The sequence below is a fragment of the Schistocerca piceifrons genome, chromosome 5 (genome assembly GCF_021461385.2).
Source record: "Schistocerca piceifrons isolate TAMUIC-IGC-003096 chromosome 5, iqSchPice1.1, whole genome shotgun sequence".
In the NCBI taxonomy this organism is placed as follows: domain Eukaryota; kingdom Metazoa; phylum Arthropoda; class Insecta; order Orthoptera; family Acrididae; genus Schistocerca; species Schistocerca piceifrons.
In genome coordinates, this window is record NC_060142.1 from 552534391 (window position 1) to 552561314 (window position 26924).

The 26924-nt window shown below is 46.1% G+C and overlaps 1 protein-coding gene across 3 annotated transcripts in view; it reads right to left on the reverse strand.

Annotated features, from left to right (window-relative positions):
• The window catches only part of LOC124798331 (muskelin), a 135973-nt gene that overhangs the window by 31038 nt on the left and 78011 nt on the right, over positions 1–26924 (reverse strand). For all 3 annotated transcript variants that reach the window (XM_047261683.1, XM_047261682.1, XM_047261684.1), the window contains exons 7-9: positions 25817–25930; positions 16288–16454; positions 5543–5729 (exon numbers count right to left, since the gene is read on the reverse strand). In XM_047261683.1, the coding sequence (XP_047117639.1) occupies positions 5543–5729; positions 16288–16454; positions 25817–25930 (468 nt within the window). The remainder of the gene's footprint in view (positions 1–5542; positions 5730–16287; positions 16455–25816; positions 25931–26924) is intronic.

Here is a 26924-nt window from a genome sequence, read left to right on the forward strand (position 1 = left end):
GACATTGTGCATGCTCTGTTGCCTGTGTCTATGTGCCTGTGGTTCTGTCAGTGTGATCATGTGATGTATCTGACCCCAGGAATGTGTCAATAAAGTTTCCCCTTCCTGGGACAATGAATTCACGGTGTTCTTATTTCAATTTCCAGGAGTGTATATTGTTCCAGAGACCTCTTCAAGTCTAAAACATTAGTGGTTAGTGCATCTGTCTAGTGAGCAGGAGGAGACCTGGGTCTGAATACAGGCCTCGGTACAAATTTTCTTTCATCGCTTCAGTCTGTATTTATATGTAGTAGATGTACAAGACTTGAAAAGGACTCTGGAACCATATTGATTTGATTAAAACACACTATGCCTAGATTTCAGGCAGGATCACCCATGTTGTTTGATGCTGAGGTGCTATTCCAATACAGTTGGAGAGCCTCATCAATACTGTTCAAGTCCAGGGGGAACACCAAATGGGATGAGTTGTGATGAATTGCAGAGGGAGGCATGCTAGGGTAGTCCACTGTACAAAGCCTCTGTGCCAGGATGGCATAGTGGTTAGCACATCTGCCTAGTGAGCAGGATACCTGCGTTTGAATTCTGACCTTGGTACAAAATTTTCATTTGTTTCTTCAGCCTGATATGTACACCATTTTTTCTCAGTTGTTAAATAATTTCTTTCTGCTTGATTAAGCTATCTGGATGCAAACGCTACGAGCTGTTCGCTGCTCATCTATTTATTGATTCAAGACTAAACTTAAGGGAAAATTGCTGGAGTTGTTGGGCAGTATGAACTGTTTCTGAAAACCTGGAAAGGCAATAACTGGACTAAATGGTAACATAACAAATCTTTTAGTTTGAAAAATGCTACTTCAAATCTGGTGACCAATGAAACTCTATCCCTTTCCTTAACAGTTGTGTGAGGGGCAACTGGTGTGATTTCAGTTGTCTGAGACTGCAGTTGTGTGTGTGTGTGTGTGTGTGTGTGTGTGTGTGTGTATTGTTGACAAAGGCCATTGGCTGAAAGCTTTAAGTGTGAAAATCTGTTTGTTGTGCCTATCTGCGACTCAGCGTCTCCGCTATATGGTGACTAGCAACTTGCCTTCTCATAATAAATAAATGTAACTTTGAATGATGGGCATGTAAGTCCTACTGTAGATGAAATGATAAAAGCACCATCTACATTGCGTGGTGATGTGAGCGAAATGGACAAAAACAGTACTGAAATGGATGAAATCAATAACGCTAAGGGGGAGGAATCTAGTAGTGAAAGTCAGCAAGGGTAAAAGTTTATGGCAGACAGAAAATTGGAAGCGATGTTAAGGCAAATTATGAGTAGTATGAGTATGAAAGAAGACATTAGTAGGGTAGAGAATAGTATGAAAGAAGATATGATTAGCTTAAAGGGTGAACTGAAGAAGGAAATTAAAAAGGAAATTAAGCTAGTCGGCTCTAATATTACAGAATTAAATAAGAAGGTTGAGGTGGTAGGTAAAGATTGTGATGAAATGATAAAGAAGGTAGTACATAATACTAATGAGAAATTAACATTATTGAATTGTAAATGTGTAGAACAGAGAAAGAAGCTTTGTGATGACTATAGTAGGAAGGTGGAGGCTTCTGAGAAAAAATGTAAAGATGAAGTCAAAGCAACCAGGAAATTTTGTGCTGGAAGTAGGGTTAAACTTGAGAACCAAATCAATCAGATTAAAAATGATTTAGAAATGGAGGTAGAAACCAAGTGTGCAGTAGTGGTGGAGGAAAAACTGGTGAAAAAATAAGAATGTAGATTCAAAATTGGCTGAAATGGACAAAAAGGTGGAAGAGGTACAAAATCTAAAGCATAGAGCATGTAATGTTCCAAACAGTCTTCATTTGTTAGCTGTCTGAAATTTAACAATTTTGAACCACATGGGGAAGTGGATCCACTGGATTTCATTAGGGAATTTAATGATTTGCCTGGAACATGGAATGACAAAGAGAAAATGTCATTTGTGAGAGGTTTTATGAAAGGGGATGCTTATGGATAGGCAGTTCAGGTAGCTGATAGTTTTACTTCATGGTATTGCTTTAAGGAAGCATTTTTAGATGAATATTGGTCCAAAGAGAAGTAACAGAAAATTTTGAGTGAATTTTGGGGAGGAGAGAGATTTGACTCTAGGAAGGGTACTGTGAAATGTTTCTGTCAACTCTGGATAAACAAACTGAAATATTTGGAACAAGAGCTAGGTAGTGAATCAATAACTTTGGGTTTTGAAACTAAGTTGCCTCAGAAAGTTAGAGAATTATTTGTACTTGCACCTAGGGGTAATATTAGTGATTTTTTATATTATATTGATACAGTGAAGCGGGTGAAGCCGTCAGTGGAAGATTGTATGAGGAATTTTGATGACAATAATCAATCAGGGCGAGAGTTTCAGGTAAATAAGATGAACAGAACTAACGGGAATTGTAGGAGAAATTCAAGTCAAAGAAATGGAGGAGATGACTTTAATTCTGGATCAAACCATTTAAACTAGATAATGCTCCAGTTTTGGCTAGCACTAGAGCAGGTAGTGATGAAGAGCCACATGTATATAAATGTGCTGTAATTACAGGTAGGGGTAATGTAAATGATAGTAGTAAGATGAGCGTAAATTCTAATTCTAGTGAGATGTTCAATGATGGTGTGAGTAGCAATGTTAATCCTGTAAAAAGAGAGGAGGAAGTTACTATAACAGAATTAAGAGATGAAACAGTGTGTGTTGCTGTTGATCAGGATGTCCAAAGTTTCAAAATGGATGGTAAATTTGTAAGGGAACATAAGGAATTCAGGTATTTTGCTTTGTGGTCTAATACTGGAAACAAGGATTAACTAATTAGCGAAGTGTTTGAGGACAATGAAAGTGGAAGTGGGTCTGATTCTGACAGTAGTTGTAATGATGATAGCAGTGATGAATCCAGTAGTGGTGAGGATGAGGTATTTGAATTTATAGTTGATAATGATGGCAATGTGTTAAGTAAAGAAAGAATAAAGGAGGATAATATTAGGCCTAATGAAGAGTTAAGAGTTAGAGAGTGGTAATGAGGAAGAAGACCATGCTATCTGTCATTTGTGTCTGGTAATCATTTTGGTAAGCAGGGAAAGGATTAATGAGGCTTTGTTGTAAGAAGAAGATCACATGGCAAGAAAAAAGGAAGTGTGGCACCTTGTAATAACAGCAAGTATACAAGGTATACATGTTAATTGTTTACTGGACAGTGGTACTGATTTGAATGGCATTTCACAGGTATTTTTTGAATTCATTAAGAACACAGAGGGTATAGTAGTGATGGATGTTTCTGGAATAAAAATGATTGGTGCTAATGGTAAGCTATCAACGAGTGTGAAACAAGAGGTACTATTAACTGTGTAATTGGCAGGACAGCTGTTGGAGTGCAATGTCTTGGTGAGTCAAAATCTCAGCATTAATGTAATATTTGGGACTAATTTCTTGTGCAAATAGCAAGTATGGGGTTCAGTGTTCTGTGTTGGATTCATGAAGTGGCAATAATGCTCATCCCAGCTGTCTGTCTTATTTTTCATGTTTCCTGGGGCAATCACATACTGTGATTCTGCATATTCCTGAAATACAGCATTAAAGTGAGGATGATCCATCATGCACATATAAATTAACACAATATAGTGTGATCTGTGCAAACAGGCTAAAATATGAGGGGGTAGTCAAAGCTGCAACTAAAAACTGAAAAACTAAATTTAAGTACTTGATTTCTTTTTTTGCAGTTATGTATCAGCAATTCACAATCTGTATCAAAATTTTCATGACACACTATTATACTGTTCTTCTAGAAGGGAAATAATAATAATAATAATAATAATAATAATATAGCACAGCCCATCTCCACTTTGTCAATGGTAGTGAATCTATATCTGTTCTTCACATAATATATACATGGTGAACCCAAACTGCACTCTCAAGCTTTCAACCGCAGCAATATGGGCAAAAACAAGGAAAAAGTCTGGTAAACATGAGCTCCAAAAAGAAACAGCAAATCATGAATAACTAAAGGGTCTTAAATATCTTACAAAAACAGAAAAGTAAAATTTATTTACATTCCAGATCAAGTAAAGATCCTGTAATACTTGCAGCCTACAAAACTTGTAACAAAATATTACACAAAGTTATTAAAATTGTAGAAAATGCACATCATGATAGGTATCAGCAATGTTGACTATAACAAATACTATGGTGCAAGAAACAGGTCAATCAGACAGTGCAGAAAATAGCACCAGTATCAGACTGAATGGCTTTGTCGCGGATGATATTTCACAACTTACAAATAATTCCACGAGTCACTTTCTGAATGCAGTGGCTGAAGTTAGGTCAAATAGCTCAGTTGAAGAAGTAGGAAGATATATTCACACATCTTTCCAAAAAAATTTAATTAAATAACAGTAATTGTAGCATCGGAGCAAGGCAATGGCCAACCAACTCCACTAGCACCTTGCCTAGTACGGCGGTGCGAATCTCCCGCATCGTTCCCCTACACTCTGTCAACGAGTATGGGACTTCATCATCATCATCATCATCAATTGTAGCATACTTCACTTAAATTAATATTATTGTAATTTTCTTAAAAAATAAAAGCTCACGTGATTTTGGAATCTCAACCAGTTGTTCCAGTTCTAAGTTATGTTCTTAGTCATACAAGAAATCCATAACTGGCTAAGGAATTTTCGATGCAAATTACAATATTGTATAGCTAAACTTTTTACGAAAGGCAAAAAGGAAGACAATTATCATGCAGTTTTCTTACTGGCAAACTTTGCTAAAATACTGAGATAGTAAGTACTCTAGTAGTGTCACATTCAAGCAGATACAATTAACTTGGTATATTATGGTGCCTGTTATAAATGGTTGCTCTGCTGAAACTTCACTTTATACATTTAGCCAATGAGTATTACAAGCTGTAAACAACAAAATACCAACATTTTTTTTTTTTTATCTGTACAAACTCCTAACTGAGTAGCCAAACATAATCTCTGAAAAGAGTTCAAATTTAATTTAAGTAAAATGTTCCAAACAACTGGTGTTAATCATAAGTAATGCAAAAATAGTGCTGAGTAATTCAGACAATGATGGAAAGCGAAAAAAAAATTGTGACTTGAGAGAAAGAATGACTGGAGTCCAAAAGGGTTTAATTTGAGCCGTACCTATTCCTTGTATATGTGAATGACAGTCCACTTAACACCAAAAATTATTTAGCACAGGACGAGTTTCATGGAACAAAATTTCCAATACTCCTCTGCCTGAAGAAATATATGTCAGTTCTTGACAATTTCCACCTATCTCATTTTTGTTTATCAAGTGAATTATCTCATTTTTGTTTAGCAAGTGAAGCAGAGAGTGTAATTCTATCGATTACATGCTTGCAGCAAGAAAAGTGAAAGAATACTATTCCTCAAATAAAATTATAAAACTGCATTTACTGTTGAAAATAAATGTAAAATGAATGCCTTGTACAAACTGTTACAGAAATCACTAGTAATTATCAAAACTAAACAGATAAAACTACTTACAGGATGAAACAACATGGAATGACCGACTCGGGAACGAATAGCTGTATACGGAGCCCCCTCTGGCCAGCAGGAATCATCACATAGTTTCTTCCAGGTGTTAGTAGGAACATGATATGAGAAAAGACCAGAAAATATTGGTTCCACTGGTCCCACAAGGCCTATAAATCCTGGTCGCTCATCCACCATGCTGGTAACATTACATGATTATAGTAATGGTGTTCCAATTTCTGTCAGTAATGCAACATATACAAGCACGTAGCAACAAAAAAGTCAAAATACATATCTAATAGTAGAGCATTACAATATAAAAACCAGTACATGTGAATTCAATATCTTGCATCTGTTATTTCACTAACAGTAGCATAACCAAAAGCAGTCAAGTTGTTTGGTTACAATCTTTATTTCTGTTATTATTATCGTCATTATTATTGTTGTTGTTGTTGTTGTTGTTACTACTTAACATTAAAAAGTCTTAATGAAGAAACTGAAAGGCATATTTTCCTCCATCCACAGGTAGTCTGTCACAGTGAGGGGGACTGTTTGCCCTTTTCATAAAAAGTTTATTTTTAGAGTTTGAGTATCACAGTAGCATAAGAACATGCGAAAAGTGTAATTCGCTGTGGATGGTACAGCTCAGGAGGGTATGACAGTGAAAATATGCAATCAGAAAAACCAAAAAAAGGAATGAAGAAATCAATGGAAAATATGAAAAAACAATTTTGTGGATGATTAGAAGCACAATCAACCTTAGTAATAACACTCTAAATGTTGTAGATGAACTAAAGGAAAGCATCTGAAGTGTCACTGTAATGAATTAATCAGTAAACCAAAGTTAACACATCACCAGAAACTTTTTACAAATTTATGAAGAAAGAGATTTCCCCATGAATGTTGTGTACAGAATGCCCTGCACAGCAGCTTGTAGTTGCTTGTTATTTCACTAAAACCAGTTCTGCAAACAACTTCTGCAAACAACTTTTGTCAAAATATGACAACTGAATGTCTAGCTTCTAATGAAACAGGCTACAAGTAAATCTAACTAGTGCTGAACAAATTAAAGGTTTCAAATAAAGACAAACTCAATAAAATCAAACCAAAATAAAATAGATTACAAATAAAGGTCAACAAGCAGACAGTGAAGAGGGAATGTACTGAGTACATAGATTTTAATGCTACTTACAACATACATTCACAGTTTGACATTCCCAGTCTGACCTATAAACTGAATGTGTACAGAGCTCAAACCCAGTTCCAAACTTGAGAATATCCCTAAATATGTCAGGTATATTATGACTGAATGTAAATGTAGTAGCTGTGGTATGTAATAAATATTCATTTGTTTATCATACTGGAACTTATAGAGCCACATATTCAGACAGAGATAAGTAATCAACCATTTTTCAAAATTGTAGACATATGGTATTCACCATGAATAATTTTAAAAATAAGTGCTTAATAGTTTTAATGAATGTCATATTGCATTATTTCTTTTCTTGTTTCTCCCAGTAAGTATTGTATGCCCTTGTTTATATATCATATTCAGTTTCTGCCAGATGGTGACGTCTAGGCCGAAGTTAATTGTACATACAATAAAACAAAAACTTTTAGCAGCTTTGTGTGGCTATTTAAAACAAAATGTTTTTATGCAAGCTGTGTCATACAATTTTAAGGAGAACTCTCATGTCAAGTTAAGATGAAATGGAAGCAAACAGTTCATTTTTAAGAAGCTTCAAGCTCACATAACTGCACTTTAACGATATTATTACAGCTAATCAAACCAATTCAACAACATAGCAGACAGTAGAATCAAACTGTTTTTATCTGACCAGTTTCCTCATCAGCAACTGCTGTGTACAACTGTGTGTTGCAGACAATTTCATTGGTGAACAATGTCTTCAAAATATGATTACCTTCTTTACGGACAGAGGGTCTACCATGTTATTAAATGCAGACACACACACACACACACACACACACACACACACACACACACACACACACACACACTTCATTTCAATGATTTTCAATAAAGGATACAAGACACGCCACAAGAAGAATATGGCAAGGGAAGTGATAGCATGAAATAAATGTTGCATTCACGATTTCAGGAAAAGAAGATATAAAAGAAACAAGAAAAGCAGTGGTAGCACTCCGGCTCAGAACAAGAGGGAAAATGCAAAAGAATGAGGGGAGACTTGGGGTTGGGACAACAGACCACAGGAGGAACACGGACAGTGAACGAGGTACAGGCCAGGGAGCAGAACAGTTATGCAGAGGACAGGGGGGCACGAGTTGGGCGGGGTGGGGGGAGGGGGGCACGGGTCGGGAGGGGTGGGGGAGGGGAGCACAGGTCGGGCGGGGTGGGGGGAGGGGGGCACGGGTCGGGAGGGGTGGGGGAGGGGGGCACGGGTCGGGCGGGGTGGGGTGAGGGGGAGCACGGGTCGGGCGGGGTGGGGTGAGGGGGAGCACGGGTCAGGCGGGGTGGGGGGAAGGGGGCACGGGTCAGGCGGGGTGGGGGGACGAGGGACAAGAGCCGGCGGGCCGGTGGGGGCAGGGCGGTGACAGGATTCCAGTGGGATAGGGGTTCACGAATCCAGTGGGGTAGGGTGGGCACAATTCCTATGGGGCAGGAGGGGAAAGAGCCCAACAGGGTGAAGCTATGGTTGGGGTTTGAGGGGGATAGAAGAATCCAGGATGGAAAAGTGGGGATGTATTGTGGGGTGGAAACAAGGGATAGAAGGGATAGAAGGGATATAAGCATGGGTTGGATGGGAAAGAAAGTACTGGTAGAGAACAAAAGAAGTAACAGCTAGAGAAGATAACAAAAGTAACAGCTAGAGAAGATAACAAAAGTAACAGCTAGAGAAGATAACAAAAGTAACAGCTAGAGAAGATAACAAAAGTAACAGCTAGAGAAGATGAGGAAAGTAAGTGGCAGAGAAGATTACAAAAACAAAAGGTAGTGAAGAAATACAGTTAAGAGGTAGAGGTGGAAAAAAGCGAAGAGGTAGAGGTGGAAAAAAGCGAAGAGGTAGAGGTGGAAAAAAGCGAAGAGGTAGAGGTGGAAAAAAGCGAAGAGGTAGAGGTGGAAAAAAGCGAAGAGGTAGAGGTGAAAAAAAGCAAAGAGGTAGAGGTGGAAAAAAGCGAAGAGGTAGAGGTGGAAAAAAGCGAAGAGGTAGAGGTGGAAAAAAGCGAAGAGGTAGAGGTGGAAAAAAGCGAAGAGGTAGAGGTGAAAAAAAGCGAAGAGGTAGAGGTGAAAAAAAGCGAAGAGGTAGAGGTGAAAAAAAGCGAAGAGGTAGAGGTGAAAAAAAGCTAAGAGGTAGGGTGAAAAAAAGCTAAGAGGTAGATGTGAAAAAAAGCTAAGAGGTAGAGGTGGAAAAATGCTAAGAGGTAGAGGTGGAAAAAAGGTAAGAGGTAAAGGTGGAAAAAAGCTAAGAGGTAAAGGTGGAAAAAAGCTAAGAGGCAGAGGTGGAAAAAAGCTAAGAGGCAGAGGTGGAAAAAAGCTAAGAGGCAGAGGTGGAAAAAAGCTAAGAGGCAGAGCTGGAAGGGTACAGGGAAAGGCAAATTACTAGGAGAAAAGGTAAAAACTAAAGAAAAAGTTAAGGACTAGGGGGGGAAGGTCGGGACTGGGGCGGAGGAAGGTCGACGACGGTCAAAACGAGACTGGGGGGGAGGGGGGGAAGGTGGGGGGCGGGAGGTCAGGACAAGGGTGCAGGAGGTCAGGGCTACGGGGGGGCGCGAGGTCAGGGCTAGGGGGGGGCGCGAGGTCAGGGCTAGGGGGGCGCGAGGTCAGGGCTAGGGGGGGGGGCGCGAGGTCAGGGCTAAGGGGGGGCGCGAGGTCAGGGCTAGGGTGGGCGCGAGGTCAGGGCTAGGGGGGGCGCGAGGTCAGGGCTAGGGGGGGGGCGCGAGGTCAGGGCTAGGGGGCGCTGCGATGTCACGACTAGGGGGGGGGGGGCCGTGAGGTCAGGACCAGGGGGGAGCGTGAGATCAGGACCAGGGGGGGAGCGTGAGGTCAGGACCAGGGGGGGGAGCGTGAGGTCAGGACCAGGGGGGGAGCGTGAGGTCAGGATCGGGGCGGGGGGGGAGGTCAGGACCGGGGGTGGGGGGGGGGAGGTCAGGACCAGGGGCGCGGGAGGTCAGGACCAGGGGGCGGGAGGTCAGGACCAGGGGGCGGGAGGTCAGGACCAGGGGGCGGGAGGTCAGGAACAGGGGCGCGGGAAGTCAGGACCAGGGGCGCGGGAAGTCAGGACCAGGGGCGCGGGAGGTCAGGACCAGGGGCACGGGAGGTCAGGACCAGGGGAGCGGGAGGTCAGAACCAGGGGAGCGGGAGGTCAGAACCAGGGGGGCGGGAGGTCAGAACCAGGGGGGCGGGAGGTCAGAACCAGGGGGGCGGGAGGTCAGGATCGGGGCGGGGCGGGAGGTCAGGATCGGGGCGGGGCGGGAGGTCAGGATCGGGGCGGGGCGGGAGGTCAGGATCGGGGCAGGGCGGGAGGTCAGGATCGGGGCGGGGGGGGAGGTCAGGACCAGGGGCGCGGGAGGTCAGGACCAGGGGGGCGGGAGGTCAGGACCAGGGGGGCGGGAGGTCAGGACCAGGGGGGCGGGAGGTCAGGACCAGGGGGGCGGGAGGTCAGGACCAGGGGGGCGGGAGGTCAGGACCAGGGGGGCGGGAGGTCAGGACCAGGGGGGCGGGAGGTCAGGACCAGGGGGGCGGGAGGTCAGGACCAGGGGGGCGGGAGGTCAGGACCAGGGGGGCGGGAGGTCAGGAACAGGGGGCGGGAGGTCAGGACCAGGGGGGCGGGAGGTCAGGACCAGGGGGCGGGAGGTCAGGACCAGGGGGCGGGAGGTCAGGACCAGGGGGCGGGAGGTCAGGACCAGGGGGCGGGAGGTCAGGACCAGGGGGCGGGAGGTCAGGACCAGGGGGCGGGAGGTCAGGACCAGGGGGCGGGAGGTCAGAACCAGGGGGCCGGGAGGTCAGGACCAGGGGGCCGGGAGGTCAGGACCAGGGGGCCGGGAGGTCAGGACCAGGGGGCCGGGAGGTCAGGACCAGGGGGCCGGGAGGTCAGGACCAGGGGGCCGGGAGGTCAGGACCAGGGGGCCGGGAGGTCAGGACCAGGGGGCCGGGAGGTCAGGACCAGGGGGCCGGGAGGTCAGGACCAGGGGGCCGGGAGGTCAGGACCAGGGGGCCGGGAGGTCAGGACCAGGGGGCCGGGAGGTCAGGACCAGGGGGCCGGGAGGTCAGGACCAGGGGGCCGGGAGGTCAGGACCAGGGGGGCGGGAGGTCAGGACCAGGGGGGCGGGAGGTCAGGACCAGGGGGGCGGGAGGTCAGGACCAGGGGGGCGGGAGGTCAGGACCAGGGGGGCGGGAGGTCAGGACCAGGGGGGCGGGAGGTCAGGACCAGGGGGGCGGGAGGTCAGGACCAGGGGGGCGGGAGGTCAGGACCAGGGGGGCGGGAGGTCAGGACCAGGGGGGCGGGAGGTCAGGGCCAAGGGGGCGGGAGGTCAGGGCCAGGCGGGCGGGAGGTCAGGACCAGGGGGGCGGGAGGTCAGGACCAGGGGGGCGGGAGGTCAGGACCAGGGGGGCGGGAGGTCAGGACCAGGGGGGCGGGAGGTCAGGACCAGGGGGCGGGAGGTCAGGACCAGGGGGCCGGGAGGTCAGGACCAGGGGGCCGGGAGGTCAGGACCAGGGGGCCGGGAGGTCAGGACCAGGGGGCCGGGAGGTCAGGACCAGGGGGCCGGGAGGTCAGGACCAGGGGGCCGGGAGGTCAGGACCAGGGCGCGGGAGGTCAGGACCAGGGGGGCGGGAGGTCAGGACCAGGGGGCGGGAGGTCAGGACCAGGGGGCGGGAGGTCAGGACCAGGGGGCGGGAGGTCAGGACCAGGGGGCGGGAGGTCAGGACCAGGGGGCGGGAGGTCAGGACCAGGGGGCGGGAGGTCAGGACCAGGGGGCGGGAGGTCAGGACCAGGGGGCGGGAGGTCAGGACCAGGGGGCGGGAGGTCAGGACCAGGGGGCGGGAGGTCAGGACCAGGGGGCGGGAGGTCAGGACCAGGGGGCGGGAGGTCAGGACCAGGGGGGCGGGAGGTCAGGACCAGGGGGGCGGGTGGTCAGGACCAGGGGGGCGGGAGGTCAGGACCAGGGGGGCGGGAGGTCAGGACCAGGGGGGCGGGAGGTCAGGACCAGGGGGTGGGAGGTCAGGACCAGGGGGCGGGAGGTCAGGACCAGGGGGCGGGAGGTCAGGACCAGGGGGCGGGAGGTCAGGACCAGGGGGCGGGAGGTCAGGACCAGGGGGGAAAGATAGGGATCAGGGGGCGGGAGGTCAGGACCAGGGGGGAAAGGTAGGGATCAGGGGGGCGGGAGGTCAGGACCAGGGGGGCGGGAGGTCAGGACCAGGGGGGCGGGAGGTCAGGACCAGGGGGGCGGGAGGTCAGGACCAGGGGGCGGGAGGTCAGGACCAGGGGGCAGGAGGTCAGGACCAGGGGGCAGGAGGTCAGGACCAGGGGGGAAAGGTAGGGATCAGGGGGCGGGAGGTCAGGACCAGGGGGGAAAGGTAGGGATCAGGGGGGCGGGAGGTCAGGACCAGGGGGGCGGGAGGTCAGGACCAGGGGGGAAAGGTAGCGATCAGGTGGGCGGGAGGTCAGGACCAGGGGGGAAAGGTAGGGACCAGAGGGGAAAGGTAGGGACTAGGGGGAAAGTAGGACTAGAGGATACAGTAAGGATTACACAAAGATAAGCCATAAAAACAGGTAAGGAGTACAGGAAAGCATAAGGTGTAAAGGAAAAGGGTAGAGAAGAAGGTTAGTGCTAGAGGAAAACCTAAGGGCTGGGGGGCAAACTAAGGGCTGGGGGGCAAACTAAGGGCTGGGGGGCAAACTAAGGGCTGGGGGGCAAACTAAGGGCTGGGGGGCAAACTAAGGGCTGGGGGGCAAACTAAGGGCAGGGGGGCAAACTAAGGGCTGGGGGGCAAACTAAGGGCTGGGGGGCAAACTAAGGGCTGGGGGGCAAACTAAGGGCTGGGGGGCAAACTAAGGGCTGGGGGGCAAACTAAGGGCTGGGGGGCAAACTAAGGGCTGGGGGGCAAACTAAGGGCTGGGGGGCAAACTAAGGGCTGGGGGGCAAACTAAGGGCTGGGGGGCAAACTAAGGGCTGGGGGGCAAACTAAGGGCTGGGGGGCAAACTAAGGGCTGGGGGGCAAACTAAGGGCTGGGGGGCAAACTAAGGGCTGGGGGGCAAACTAAGGGCTGGGGGGCAAACTAAGGGCTGGGGGGCAAACTAAGGGCTGGGGGGCAAACTAAGGGCTGGGGGGCAAACTAAGGGCTGGGGGGCAAACTAAGGGCTGGGGGGCAAACTAAGGGCTGGGGGGCAAACTAAGGGCTGGGGGGCAAACTAAGGGCTGGGGGGCAAACTAAGGGCTGGGGGGCAAACTAAGGGCTGGGGGGCAAACTAAGGGCTGGGGGGCAAACTAAGGGCTGGGGGGCAAACTAAGGGCTGGGGGGCAAACTAAGGGCTGGGGGGCAAACTAAGGGCTGGGGGGCAAACTAAGGGCTGGGGGGCAAACTAAGGGCTGGGGGCAAACTAAGGGCTGGGGGGCAAACTAAGGGCTGGGGGGCAAACTAAGGGCTGGGGGGCAAACTAAGGGCTGGGGGGGGGGGGCAAACTAAGGGCTGGGGGGGGGGGCAAACTAAGGGCTGGGGGGGGGGCAAACTAAGGGCTGGGGGGGGGGCAAAATAAGGGCTGGGGGGGGCAAAATAAGGGCTGGGGGGGGGGCAAACTAAGGGCTGGGGGGGGGGCAAACTAAGGGCTGGGGGGGGGGCAAACTAAGGGCTGGGGGGGGGGCAAACTAAGGGCTGGGGGGGGGGCAAACTAAGGGCTGGGGGGGGGCAAACTAAGGGCTGGGGGGGGGGCAAACTAAGGGCTGGGGGGGGGGGGCAAACTAAGGGCTGGGGGGGGCAAACTAAGGGCTGGGGGGGGGGCAAACTAAGGGCTGGGGGGGCAAACTAAGGGCTGGGGGGCAAACTAAGGGCTGGGGGGCAAACTAAGGGCTGGGGGGCAAACTAAGGGCTGGGGGGCAAACTAAGGGCTGGGGGGCAAACTAAGGGCTGGGGGGCAAACTAAGGGCTGGGGGGCAAACTAAGGGCTGGGGGGCAAACTAAGGGCTGGGGGGCAAACTAAGGGCTGGGGGGCAAACTAAGGGCTGGGGGGCAAACTAAGGGCTGGGGGGCAAACTAAGGGCTGGGGGGCAAACTAAGGGCTGGGGGGCAAACTAAGGGCTGGGGGGCAAACTAAGGGCTGGGGGGCAAACTAAGGGCTGGGGGGCAAACTAAGGGCTGGGGGCAAACTAAGGGCTGGGGGGCAAACTAAGGGCTGGGGGGCAAACTAAGGGCTGGGGGGCAAACTAAGGGCTGGGGGGGGGGCAAACTAAGGGCTGGGGGGGGGGGCAAACTAAGGGCTGGGGGGGGGCAAAATAAGGGCTGGGGGGGGCAAAATAAGGGCTGGGGGGGGGCAAAATAAGGGCTGGGGGGGGGGCAAACTAAGGGCTGGGGGGGGCAAACTAAGGGCTGGGGGGGGGCAAACTAAGGGCTGGGGGGGGGCAAACTAAGGGCTGGGGGGGGGGCAAACTAAGGGCTGGGGGGGGGGCAAACTAAGGGCTGGGGGGGGGGCAAACTAAGGGCTGGGGGGGGGGGGGCAAACTAAGGGCTGGGGGGGGGCAAACTAAGGGCTGGGGGGGGGGCAAACTAAGGGCTGGGGGGGGCAAACTAAGGGCTGGGGGGCAAACTAAGGGCTGGGGGGCAAACTAAGGGCTGGGGGGCAAACTAAGGGCTGGGGGGCAAACTAAGGGCTGGGGGGCAAACTAAGGGCTGGGGGGCAAACTAAGGGCTGGGGGGCAAACTAAGGGCTGGGGGGCAAACTAAGGGCTGGGGGGCAAACTAAGGGCTGGGGGGCAAACTAAGGGCTGGGGGGAAAACTAAGGGCTGGGGGGCAAACTAAGGGCTGGGGGGGCAAACTAAGGGCTGGGGGGGCAAACTAAGGGCTGGGGGCAAACTAAGGGCTGGGGGGCAAACTAAGGGCTGGGGGGGGCAAACTAAGGGCTGGGGGGGGCAAACTAAGTGCTGGGGGGGCAAACTAAGGGCTGGGGGGGGGCAAACTAAGGGCTGGGGGGGGCAAACTAAGGGCTGGGGGGGCAAACTAAGGGCTGGGGGGGCAAACTAAGGGCTGGGGGGGCATACTAAGGGCTGGGGGGGCATACTAAGGGCTGGGGGGGGGGAACTAAGGGTTGGGGGGGGGCAAACTAAGGGCTGGGGGGGCAAACTAAGGGCTGGGGGGGCAAACTAAGGGCTGGGGGGGGAGCAAACTAAGGGCTGGGGGGGGAGCAAACTAAGGGCTGGGGGGGAGCAAACTAAGGGCTGGGGGGGAGCAAACTAAGGGCTGGGGGGGGGGAATCTAAGGGCTGGGGGGGCAATCTAAGGGCTGGGGGGGGGCAAACTAATGGCTGGGGGGGGCAAACTAAGGGCTGGGGGGCAAACTAAGGGCTGGGGGGGGGGCAAACTAAGGGCTGGGGGGGGGCAAACTAAGGGCTGGGGGGGGGGCAAACTAAGGGCTGGGGGGGGGCAAACTAAGGGCTGGGGGGGGGCAAACTAAGGGCTGGGGGGGGGGCAAACTAAGGGCTGGGGGGGGGCAAACTAAGGGCTGGGGGGGGGGCAAACTAAGGGCTGGGGGGGCTGGGTGGGATACTAAGGGCGGGGGGGCTGGGGGGGCATACTAAGGCCTGGGAGGGCAAACTAAGGGCTGGGGGGGGCAAACTAAGGGCTGGGGGGCAAACTAAGGGCTGGGGGGCAAACTAAGGGCTGGGGGGCAAACTAAGGGCTGGGGGGCAAACTAAGGGCTGGGGGGCAAACTAAGGGCTGGGGGGCAAACTAAGGGCTGGGGGGCAAACTAAGGGCTGGGGGGCAAACTAAGGGCTGGGGGGGCAAACTAAGGGCTGGGGGGGCAAACTAAGGGCTGGAGGGCAAACTAAGGGCTGGGGGGCAAACTAAGGGCTGGGGGGCAAACTAAGGGCTGGGGGGCAAACTAAGGGCTGCAGGGCAAACTAAGGGCTGCGGGGCAAACTAAGGGCTGCGGGGCAAACTAAGGGCTGCGGGGCAAACTAAGGGCTGGAGGGCAAACTAAGGGCTGGAGGGCAAACTAAGGGCTGGAGGGCAAACTAAGGACTAAAAGACAAACTAAGCACTAAAGAAGGTGTAGAGGAAGAAAATTTGTAGACAAAGGAATAAAGTATGGAGTAGAGGAAAGAGTAAAGTTTAGAGAGAAACTGATCAGGAACTAGAGTTTTACATGTTAAATGAGAATATGCTGTCTTGGATTAAAGTTGTAGGTGTATTTAGAGTTGGAATGGGGAGAGGAACATTACCGGTATGGTTTGTGGATAATGCAACAGTATCCTTTTAATAGATGCCCAAATTTCTCAAATACACAATAGTTTTCTGCAGCTGAACATCTATCTGGTTGTGTTCCTTTAAAGGATTTGTAATGCAATTACAATTAGCAGTGATGGTGGAGGTGGGAGCATTGGTGGTGGTGGTTGTAAAATCTACATTCTCCCTTAACAGTGTTTATCAGTCAGAAAAATTAACATCTATACACCTTAGTTTCTTAGCAGCATCTAAAACCTTGTTACGAGGATGCTGCTGCCTCTTCTGTTTTCCCCAAACAGTTTTGTTTACTTAATATATTAAAGAATAGGGGAACCATACCTGCACTGAGGTGTGAGAACACGACCGCCAAAGACATAAATAGTTCTTCGCTCTACATCCATGCACATCTGATGATCAAATATCAGTTGAGGGCCTCCCATGCTACCTGTGTCTTCTGTTATTAGAGTCCATCTATTGTTCTCAATGTCATACATATAGAAATCACTCTGCAACAAATCATTTTTCTTTAAACAGTATGTTCTTAAATTTTCATATATTCATAAAAAGTACATTGGTAATAATACAACTATGATAAAATAAAATGCAACTTGTTTAACAACCTGAGATGCTGCTGAATACAACTGCACTAATCCTATAAAATACTATGAGATAGCAGAAATTTTCCCCCCCCATGAACCATGGACCATGCCGTTGGTGGGGAGGCTTGCGTGCCTCAGCGATACAGATAGCCGTACCGTAGGTGCAACCACAACGGAGGGGTGTCTGTTGAGAGGCCAGACAAACGTGTGGTTCCTGAAGAGGGGCAGCAGCCTTTTCAGTAGTTGCAAGGGCAACAGTCTGGATGATTGACTGATCTGGCCTTGTAACAATAACCAAAACGGCCTTGCTGTGCTGGTACTGCGAACGGCTGAAAGCAAGGGGAAAATACAGCCGTAATTTTTCCCGAGGGCATGCAGCTTTACTGTATGATTACATGATGATGGCGTCCTCTTGGATAAAATATTCCGGAGGTAAAATAGTCCCCGATTCGGATCTCCGGGCGGGGACTACTCAAGAGGATGTCGTTATCAGGAGAAAGAAAACTGGCGTTCTACGGATCGGAGCGTGGAATGTCAGATCCCTTAATCGGGCAGGTAGGTTAGAAAATTTAAAAAGGGAAATGGATAGGTTGAAGTTAGATATAGTGGGAATTAGTGAAGTTCGGTGGCAGGAGGAACAAGACTTCTGGTCAGGTGAATACAGGGTTATAAACACAAAATCAAATAGGGGGAATGCAGGAGTAGGTTTAATAATGAATAGGAAAATAGGAATGCGGGTAAGCTACTACAAACAGCATAGTGAACGCATTATTGTGGCCAAGATGGATACGAAGCCCACACCTACTACAGTAGTACAAGTTTATATGCCAACTAGCTCTGCAGATGACGAAGAAATTGAAGAAATGTATGATGAAATAAAAGAAATTATTCAGATTGTGAAGGGAGACGAAAATTTAATAGTCATGGCTGACTGGAATTCGAGTGTAGGAAAAGGGAGAGAAGGAAACATAGTAGGTGAATATGGATTGGGGGACAGAAATGAAAGACGAAGCCGCCTGGTAGAATTTTGCACAGAGCACAACATAATCATAACTAACACTTGGTTTAAGAATCATGAAAGAAGGTTGTATACATGGAAGAACCCTGGAGATACTAAAAGGTATCAGATAGATTATATAATGGTAAGACAGAGATTTAGGAACCAGGTTTTAAATTGTAAGACATTTCCAGGGGCAGATGTGGACTCTGACCACAATCTATTGGTTATGACCTGTAGATTAAAACTGAAGAAACTGCAAAAAGGTGGGAATTTAAGGAGATGGGACCTGGACAAACTAAAAGAACCAGAGGTTGTACAGAGATTCAGGGAGAGCATAAGGGAGCAATTGACAGGAATGGGGGAAATAAATACAGTAGAAGAAGAATGGGTAGCTTTGAGGGATGAAGTAGTGAAGGCAGCAGAGGATCAAGTAGGTAAAAAGACGAGGGCTAGTAGAAATCCTTGGGTAACAGAAGAAATATTGAATTTAATTGATGAAAGGAGAAAATATAAAAATGCAGTAAGTGAAACAGGCAAAAAGGAATACAAACGTCTCAAAAATGAGATCGACAGGAAGTGCAAAATGGCTAAGCAGGGATGGCTAGAGGACAAATGTAAGGATGTAGAGGCCTATCTCACTAGAGGTAAGATAGATACCGCCTACAGGAAAATGAAAGAGACCTTTGGAGATAAGAGAACGACTTGTATGAATATCAAGAGCTCAGATGGAAACCCGGTTCTAAGCAAAGAAGGGAAAGCAGAAAGGTGGAAGGAGTATATAGAGGGTCTATACAAGGGCGATGTACTTGAGGACAATATTATGGAAATGGAAGAGGATGTAGATGAAGATGAAATGGGAGATATGATACTGCGTGAAGAGTTTGACAGAGCACTGAAAGACCTGAGTCGAAACAAGGCCCCCGGAGTAGACAATATTCCATTGGAACTACTGACGGCCGTGGGAGAGCCAGTCCTGACAAAACTCTACCATCTGGTGAGCAAGATGTATGAAACAGGCGAAATACCCTCAGACTTCAAGTAGAATATAATAATTCCAATCCCAAAGAAAGCAGGTGTTGACAGATGTGAAAATTACCAAACTATCAGTTTAATAAGTCACAGCTGCAAAATACTAACACGAATTCTTTACAGACGAATGGAAAAACTAGTAGAAGCCAACCTCGGGGAAGATCAGTTTGGATTCCGTAGAAACACTGGAACACGTGAGGCAATACTGACCTTACGACTTATCTTAGAAGAAAGATTAAGGAAAGGCAAACCTACGTTTCTAGCATTTGTAGACTTAGAGAAAGCTTTTGACAATGTTGACTGGAATACTCTCTTTCAAATTCTAAAGGTGGCAGGGGTAAAATACAGGGAGCGAAAGGCTATTTACAATTTGTACAGAAACCAGATGGCAGTCATAAGAGTCGAGGGCCATGAAAGGGAAGCAGTGGTTGGGAAGGGAGTAAGACAGGGTTGTAGCCTCTCCCCGATGTTGTTCAATCTGTATATTGAGCAAGCAGTAAAGGAAACAAAAGAAAAATTCGGTGTAGGTATTAAAATTCATGGAGAAGAAATAAAAACTTTGAGGTTCGCCGATGACATTGTAATTCTGTCAGAGACAGCAAAGGACTTGGAAGAGCAGTTGAATGGAATGGACAGTGTCTTGAAAGGAGGATATAAGATGAACATCAACAAAAGCAAAACAAGGATAATGGAATGTAGTCTAATTAAGTCGGGTGATGCTGAGGGAATTAGATTAGGAAATGAGACACTTAAAGTAGTAAAGGAGTTTTGCTATTTGGGGAGCAAAATAACTGATGATGGTCGAAGTAGAGAGGATATAAAATGTAGACTGGCAATGGCAAGGAAAGCGTTTCTGAAGAAGAGAAATTTGTTAACATCGAGTATAGATTTAAGTGTCAGGAAGTCCTTTCTGAAAGTATTTGTATGGAGTGTAGCCATGTATGGAAGTGAAACATGGACGATAAATAGTTTGGACAAGAAGAGAATAGAAGCTTTCGAAATGTGGTGCTACAGAAGAATGCCGAAGATTAGATGGGTAGATCACATAACTAATGAGGAAGTATTGAATAGGATTGGGGAGAAGAGAAGTTTGTGGCACAATTTGACCAGAAGAAGGGATCGGTTGGTAGGACATGTTCTGAGGCCTCAAGGGATCGCCAATTTAGTATTGGAGTGCAGCGTGGAGGGTAAAAATCGTAGAGGGAGACCAAGAGATGAATACGCTAAGCAGGTTCAGAAGGATGTAGGTTGCAGTAGGTACTGGGAGATGAAAAAGCTTGCACAGGATAGAGTAGCATGGAGAGCTGCATCAAACCAGTCTCAGGACTGAAGACCACAACAACAACAACAGCAGAAATTTTATGCCACATTCTTCTCTGCCATTACAAACTCCTACAGCACTTAGGCTTTATTTAGTCTTGATGCTTCCTTGTGAATTACTGACAGCAGTCCACATTTAATTTCAAGTATATTTTGTGGTGCCTTCTCTCTGTAACTTCAAAATAAGGTAAACAATATTTTAAAGTACAGTGCTAATCTTTTGTCTCATTGCACATTTCTTTCAGTTCTTTTTGTGCTATACCATAGCAGGTCTTTATATGTATGGTCCCAGTTTGGTTGAGTTACGTTACTCGGCAGCAACATACTATGCGAAAGTTACTTTTATCTTTAAGTTTTACACACCAGTGAATTTATGAGCACTGTTATTTTTGCTATATGGTACATCAATTTTCTTGTACTTGCACTGGCAGTAGTTACAAATTTTATTCTTTTTTCACACATTATACAAGTATGGAAATAAAAATTAGTACCACTGTTTTTATTGAAAATGCAGCCAACGAAATATTTCAAAAATACACAGATGGTTTAAGGCAAATGATGTAACATTAAATTTTGGCAAGACTCATTACATATAATTCAGTATTTCATATAGAGCTCCCCAAGTTATAAAAATGCTATCTACACAACCACTGAAATGCAACATGTAGACAGTGTTATGCTTTTGGAATACAGTAACATCAAAACCATAATAAAAAAATCCACTGACTACAGTCAATAAAATACAATTGCTCCAAAATGTATATAGTCATTACTGTACTTAGTTTTACCAGTATTCTTCTTTTCTCAAACAACAATGAAAAGCATACATACAACACTACTATCAGAAATAATTTCAATGGCTTAACATTAGTTCAAACAGAGGTCAAATACATGGGGACACATTTACTCCACAACCAGTCCAAAAGACATTAAATATTTTATGGGTAATGTGGTGGAGACCAAACTAAAGAATTTTCTGTTGAGCAAATCCTATAACATAACATATATGCAAAAAATAATTATTAGGTTATAATTAATGTAAGCATTATTAAATCTGTAATATTTCGATGTATTGCACATAAATTGGGAATGGGTTTGTCAGTTTTTCCAATATTTTTCTCTACCAGCCTTCTGATTGATCTGATGCGGACCATAAATTCTTTTCCTGAGTTAACCTTTTCATCTCTAGGTACAACTAGAAACCTACATCCTCATTATTTGATGGATATATTCCAGTCTCTGTCTTCCCCTGCAGTTTTCTCCCAGTGTGGCTTCCTCTAGAACCACAGGACCTATTCCCTGACATCTTAACACACGTCCTATCATCCTGTCCCTTCTTTTGTGCTTTCCACATATTTCTTTCCTCTGCAATTCTGCAGAGAATGTTCTCTCCCCTTACCTTATCACACTACTTACTTTTCAGCATCCTTCTGAAATACCACATCTGAAATGCTTTAGTTCTCCTCTTTTCCTGTTTCTCCACACTCCACCATTCACTACTATACAATGTTGTGCTCCAATCATATATTCGTAGAAATTTTTTCCTCAAATTAAGGTATAAGTTTGATACTAGTAAATTTATTTATTGAAGAAGGCCCTGTTTTCCTGTACTATTCTTCTACTACTTTCTACTTAGTGTGATGAATGGGAGATTGATCTAAATGTAGAAAAAATTAAATTGATGCAGATGAATAAGAAAAGCAGACCTGTGATGTTCAAATACAGCATAGGCTGTGTGCTGTTTGACACTGACATGTTGATTAAATACCTACGCGTAACCTTGAACAATAATATGAAATGAAAGAAGCACTTATGGTCAGTAGTAGGGAAAGTGACTGGTTGACTTGGGTTCATTGATACAATTTTAGGAAAATATAGCTCATCTATGAAGATCACACATGAAACACTGGTGCACACTGTTCTTAAGTACTGCTCAACTGTTTGGAACCCCCACTAAGTTGTATTACACACAACATCAAAATGATATTTAGAGGCATGTTACTAGATTTGTTACCGACAGGTTCAATCAATATGCCAGTCTTACGGTGATGCAGTGTGAAATCACATGGGAATCCCTTGAGAGAAGACAATGCACTTTCCGCAAAACACCATTCAAAAAATTTGGAAAATCACCATTAGTAGCTGACTGCAGAACAATTCCACTGCCACCAACACACATTTTGCATAAAGTTAACAAAGACAAGGTAAGAGAAATTAGGGCTTGCATGGAGGCATACAGGTAGCCATTTTTCCCTTTCCTCATCTGAGAGTGAAACACGAAAAGAAATCACTAGTGGTGGTACAAAGCACCCTCCACTGTGCACCTTACAGGACTTGCAGTGTATATATGTCGATGTAGATGTAGATGTAGATGCAGATGTATAATTTACATACAATGAGCTCTTCCACAAAAAACAAATAAATAAATAAATAAAAATGCGCTCAAACAAATATTTACAACACTGAAAAGGGCAATTTTACTAACCTGAAACTGCAAAAAGATGGGACCTGGATAAACTAACTAAACCAGAGGTTGTACAGAGTTTCATGGAGAGCATAAGGGAACAACTGACAAGAATGGGGGAAAGAAAGACAGTAGAAGAAGAATGGGTAGCTTTGAGGGATGAAATAGTGAAGGCAGCAGAGGATCAAATACGTAAAAAGATGAGGGCTAGTAGAAACCCTAGGGTAACAGAAGAAATATTTAATTTAATTGATGAAAGAAGAAAATATAAAAATGCAGTAAATGAAGCAGGCAAAAAGGAATACAAACGTCTCAAAAATGAGATCGACAGGACGCGCAAAATGGCTAAGCAGGGATGGCTAGAGGACAAATGTAAGGATGTAGAGGGTTATCTCACTAGGGGTAAGATAGATACTGCCTACAGGAAAATTAGAGAGACCTTTGGAGATAAGAGAACCACTTGCATGAATATCAAGAGGTCAGATGGAAACCCATTTCTAAGCAGAGAAGGGAAAGCAGAAAGGTGAAAGGGGTATATAGAGGGTCTATACAAGGGCGATGTTCTTTAGGACAATATTATAGAAATGTAAGAGAATGTAGATGAAGATGAAATAGGAGATATGATACTGTGTGAAGAGTTTGACAGAGCACTGAAAGACCTAAGTCGAAACAAGGTGCTGGGAGTAGACAACATTCCATTAGAACTACTGACAGCCTTGGGAGAGCCAGTCCTGACAAAACTCTACCATCTGGTGAGCAAGATTTATGAGACAGGCGAAATACCCTCAGACTTCAAGAATAATATAATAATTCCAATCCCAAAGAAAGCAGGTGTTGATAGAGGTGAAAATTACTGAACTATCGGTTTAATAAGTCACAGCTGCAAAATACTAATGCGAATTCTTTACAGACGAATGGAAAAACTGACAGAAGTCAACCTCGGGGAAGATCAGTTTGGATTCCGTAGAAATGTTGGAACAAGTGAGGCAATACTGACCCTATGACTTATCTTAGAAGAAAGATTCAGGAAAGGCAAACCTACATTTCTAGCATTTGTAGATTTAGAGAAAGCTTTTGACAATGTTGACTGGAATACTCTCTTTCAAATTCTCAAGGTGGCAGGGGTAAAATACAGGGAGCGAAAGGCTATTTACAATTTGTACAGAAAGCAGATGGCAGTTATTAGAGATGAGGGGTATGAAAGGGAAGCAGTGGTTGGGAAGGGAGTGAGACAGGGTTATAGCCTATCCCTGATGTTATTCAATCTGTATATTGAGCAAGCAGTAAAGGAAACAAAAGAAGAATTCGAAGTAAGAATTAAAATCCATGGAGAGGAAATAAAAACTTTGAGGTTCGCCAATGACATTGTAATTCTTTCAGAGACAGCAAAGGACTTGGAAGAGCAGTTGAACGGAATGGACAGTGTCTTGAAAGGAGGATATAAGATGAACATCAACAAAAGCAAAACAAGGATAATGGAATGTAGTCTAATTAAGTCGGGTGATGCTGAGGGAATCAGATTAGGAAATGAGACACTTAAAGTAGTAAAGGAGTTTTCCTATTTGGGGAGAAAAATAACTGATGATGGTCGAAGTAGAGATGATATAAAATGTAGACTGGCAATGGCAAGTTAAGCGTTTCTGAAGAAGAAAAATTTGTTAACATTGAGTATAGATTTAAATGTCAAGAAGTCGATTCTGAAAGTATTTGTATGGAGTGTAGCCATGTATGGGAGTGAAATGTGCACGATAAATAGTTTAGACAAAAAGAGAATAGAAGCTTTCGATATGTGGTGCTACAGAAGAATGCTGAAGATTAGATGGGTAGATCACATAACTAATGAGGAGGTATTGAATAGAATTGGGGAGGAGCATGTGGCACAACTTGACTAGAAGAAGGGATCGGTTGGTAGGACATGTTCTGAGACATCGAGGGATCATTAATTTAGTGTTGGAGGGCTGCGTGGATGGTAAAAATCGTAGAGGGAGACCAAGAGATGCATACACTAAGCAGATTCAGAAGTATGTAGGCTGCAGTAGGTACTGAGAGATGAAGAGGCTTGCACAGGATAGAGTAGCATGGAGAGCTGCATCAAACCAGTCTCAGGACTGAAGACCACAACAACAACAACAACAACAACAACAACAACCGGTTACCCACACTGAAGCACCAAAGAAATTGTTATAGGTGTGTGTATTCAAATACAGAGATATGGAAACAGGCAGAATATGGTGCTACAGTCAGCAATGCCTATATAAGACATCAAGTGTCTGGTGCAGTTGTTAGATTGGTTGCTGCTGCTACATTGGCAGGTTATCAAGATTTCAGTGGGTTTGAACCTGGCGTTATAGTCAGCACACGAGCGATCAGACACAGCATACCTGAGGCATCAATGATTTTCTCATATGACAATTTCAGAAGTGTACCATGAATATCAGGAATCCAGTAAAACATCAAATCTCTGACATCGCTGCGGCCAGAAAAAGATCCTGCAAGGATGGGGCCAACGACGACTGAAGAGAATAATTCAACGTGACTGAAGTGCAACCCTTCTGCAGATTGCTGCAGATTTCAATGCTAGGCCATCAACACATGTCAGCATGCAAACCGTTCAACAAATATCGTTGATATGGGCCTTTGAACTGATTGCTGCCTGCAAGACACAAAGCTTTACGTCTTGCCTGGGCCTGTCAACACCAACATTGGACTGTTGATGACTGGAAATACATTGCCTGGTCAGACGAGTCTTGTTTCAAATTGTATCGAATGGATGGACATGAAGGGGACTGTTCAAGCTGGTGTAGGGTCCGTAATGGTGTCGAGCATGTGCAGTTGGAGTGTATGGGACCTCTGATATGTCTATAAACGACTCTGACAGGTGACATGTATGTAAGCATCCTGTCTGATCACCTGCGTCCTTTCATGTCCGCTGTACATTCGGACGACTTGGGCAATTCCAGCAGGACAATGAGACACTCCACACATCCAAAATTGCTACAGAGTGGCTCTGGGAACACTCTTCTGAGCTTAAAAACTTCCACTGGCGACCACACTGCCCAAACATGAAATTTTTGAGCGTATCTGGGATGCCTTGCAACATACTGTTCCCAAGAGATCTCCACCCCCTCATACTCTTGTGGATTTATGTACAGTCCTGCATGATTCATGGTGTCAATTTCCTCCAGCACTATGTCAGACATTAGTCGAGTCCATGCCACATCATTTTGTGGCACTTCTGTGAGCTCACCCAGGCGGTGGGCGGCCTTCACGATGTCGGGCAGGTATATGTGTTTTTTTTGGCTCTTCAATGTAGAAGTATACTCTTTTACTACTACTGTATACAACTACACACTTCATTTTATTACAGTGAACTATTTAGGCAATATTTAATGAAAACAAAACAGATAATACGAAAGCTGTTCATTCATCATTATTTCAATATAAGCTGAACCATACCTTTAGATTTTCTGGAGTCCTATAGTGTGTATCTAAGTACCTTCCCAGTGTAAATATTTGGCGTTGTTCTGGATCCAGGCACACCTTATGACACGATCTTGCACTGGGTCCTCCCTACACATAAGGCACAGTGCTACTATCAGAAAATGTAAAGATAAGATCACAGGATTCTGTAAGTCACTTGCAGCTTCTAATCAATTCTGGATTCACTAGAAGAAAATATGGGGCATACAGAATAATAATACCCATACACTTTTTGTATGGAAACTCCTGAAGTTTTTAAATAAATCAAACATTACCAGCATTCTACATCTTTATCATTCATGTTTTCATATTTATTTTGCAACACAATTTTGAAGAGTAGGTTGAAAATTAAGATACTAGTTAGGAAGAACCACAGCACAAAGAAGTGGGATACGGAAGTACTAAGGAATGAAGTTCTCTGCGGCTTTAGGCACTGAAATAATGATTAACTCAGTAGGCATTTTTTTTTTAAGAAGAATGGAAATATCTAAAAAGGACAATCACAGAAGATGGAAAGAAAAACATAGGTACAAGGAAGAAACTGCGAAGAAACCAGTAGTAACAGAAGAAATATTTCAATTGATCGTCAAAAAAATGAAGTACAAAAATGTTCAAGAAAATTTACGAATAAAGAAATACAAGCAACTTAGGATTGAAATAAATAGGTAATGCAGGGAAGCTATGGTAAAGTGGCTGCAGGAACAATGTGAAGAAATCAGAAAAGAAATGATTGTCAGAAGTATAGACTAAGCAAATAAAAAAGTCAAAATAACCTTCAGAGAAATTAAAAGCATGGGTGGTAACATTAAGAGCGCAAAGTGAATTTGTCTGTTAAATGCAGAGGAGAAAGGGGAGAGGTGGAGAAGAAGAAACAGGAGTCGAGAGGGAAGAGGTATGCACATGAGTGGAATCTGTGGCAGGCCACAACAAACCAGTCAGAGGACTGATAGACTCAAAAAATGAGAATGCCACCCTGGCATCACTCACATTGCTCCCAATGAGAGACCAACTTGGTGATACCATCACTGTAGAACATTTAACATTGTTGACAATATTAGTTGCTACTTGCCATATAGCAGAAATG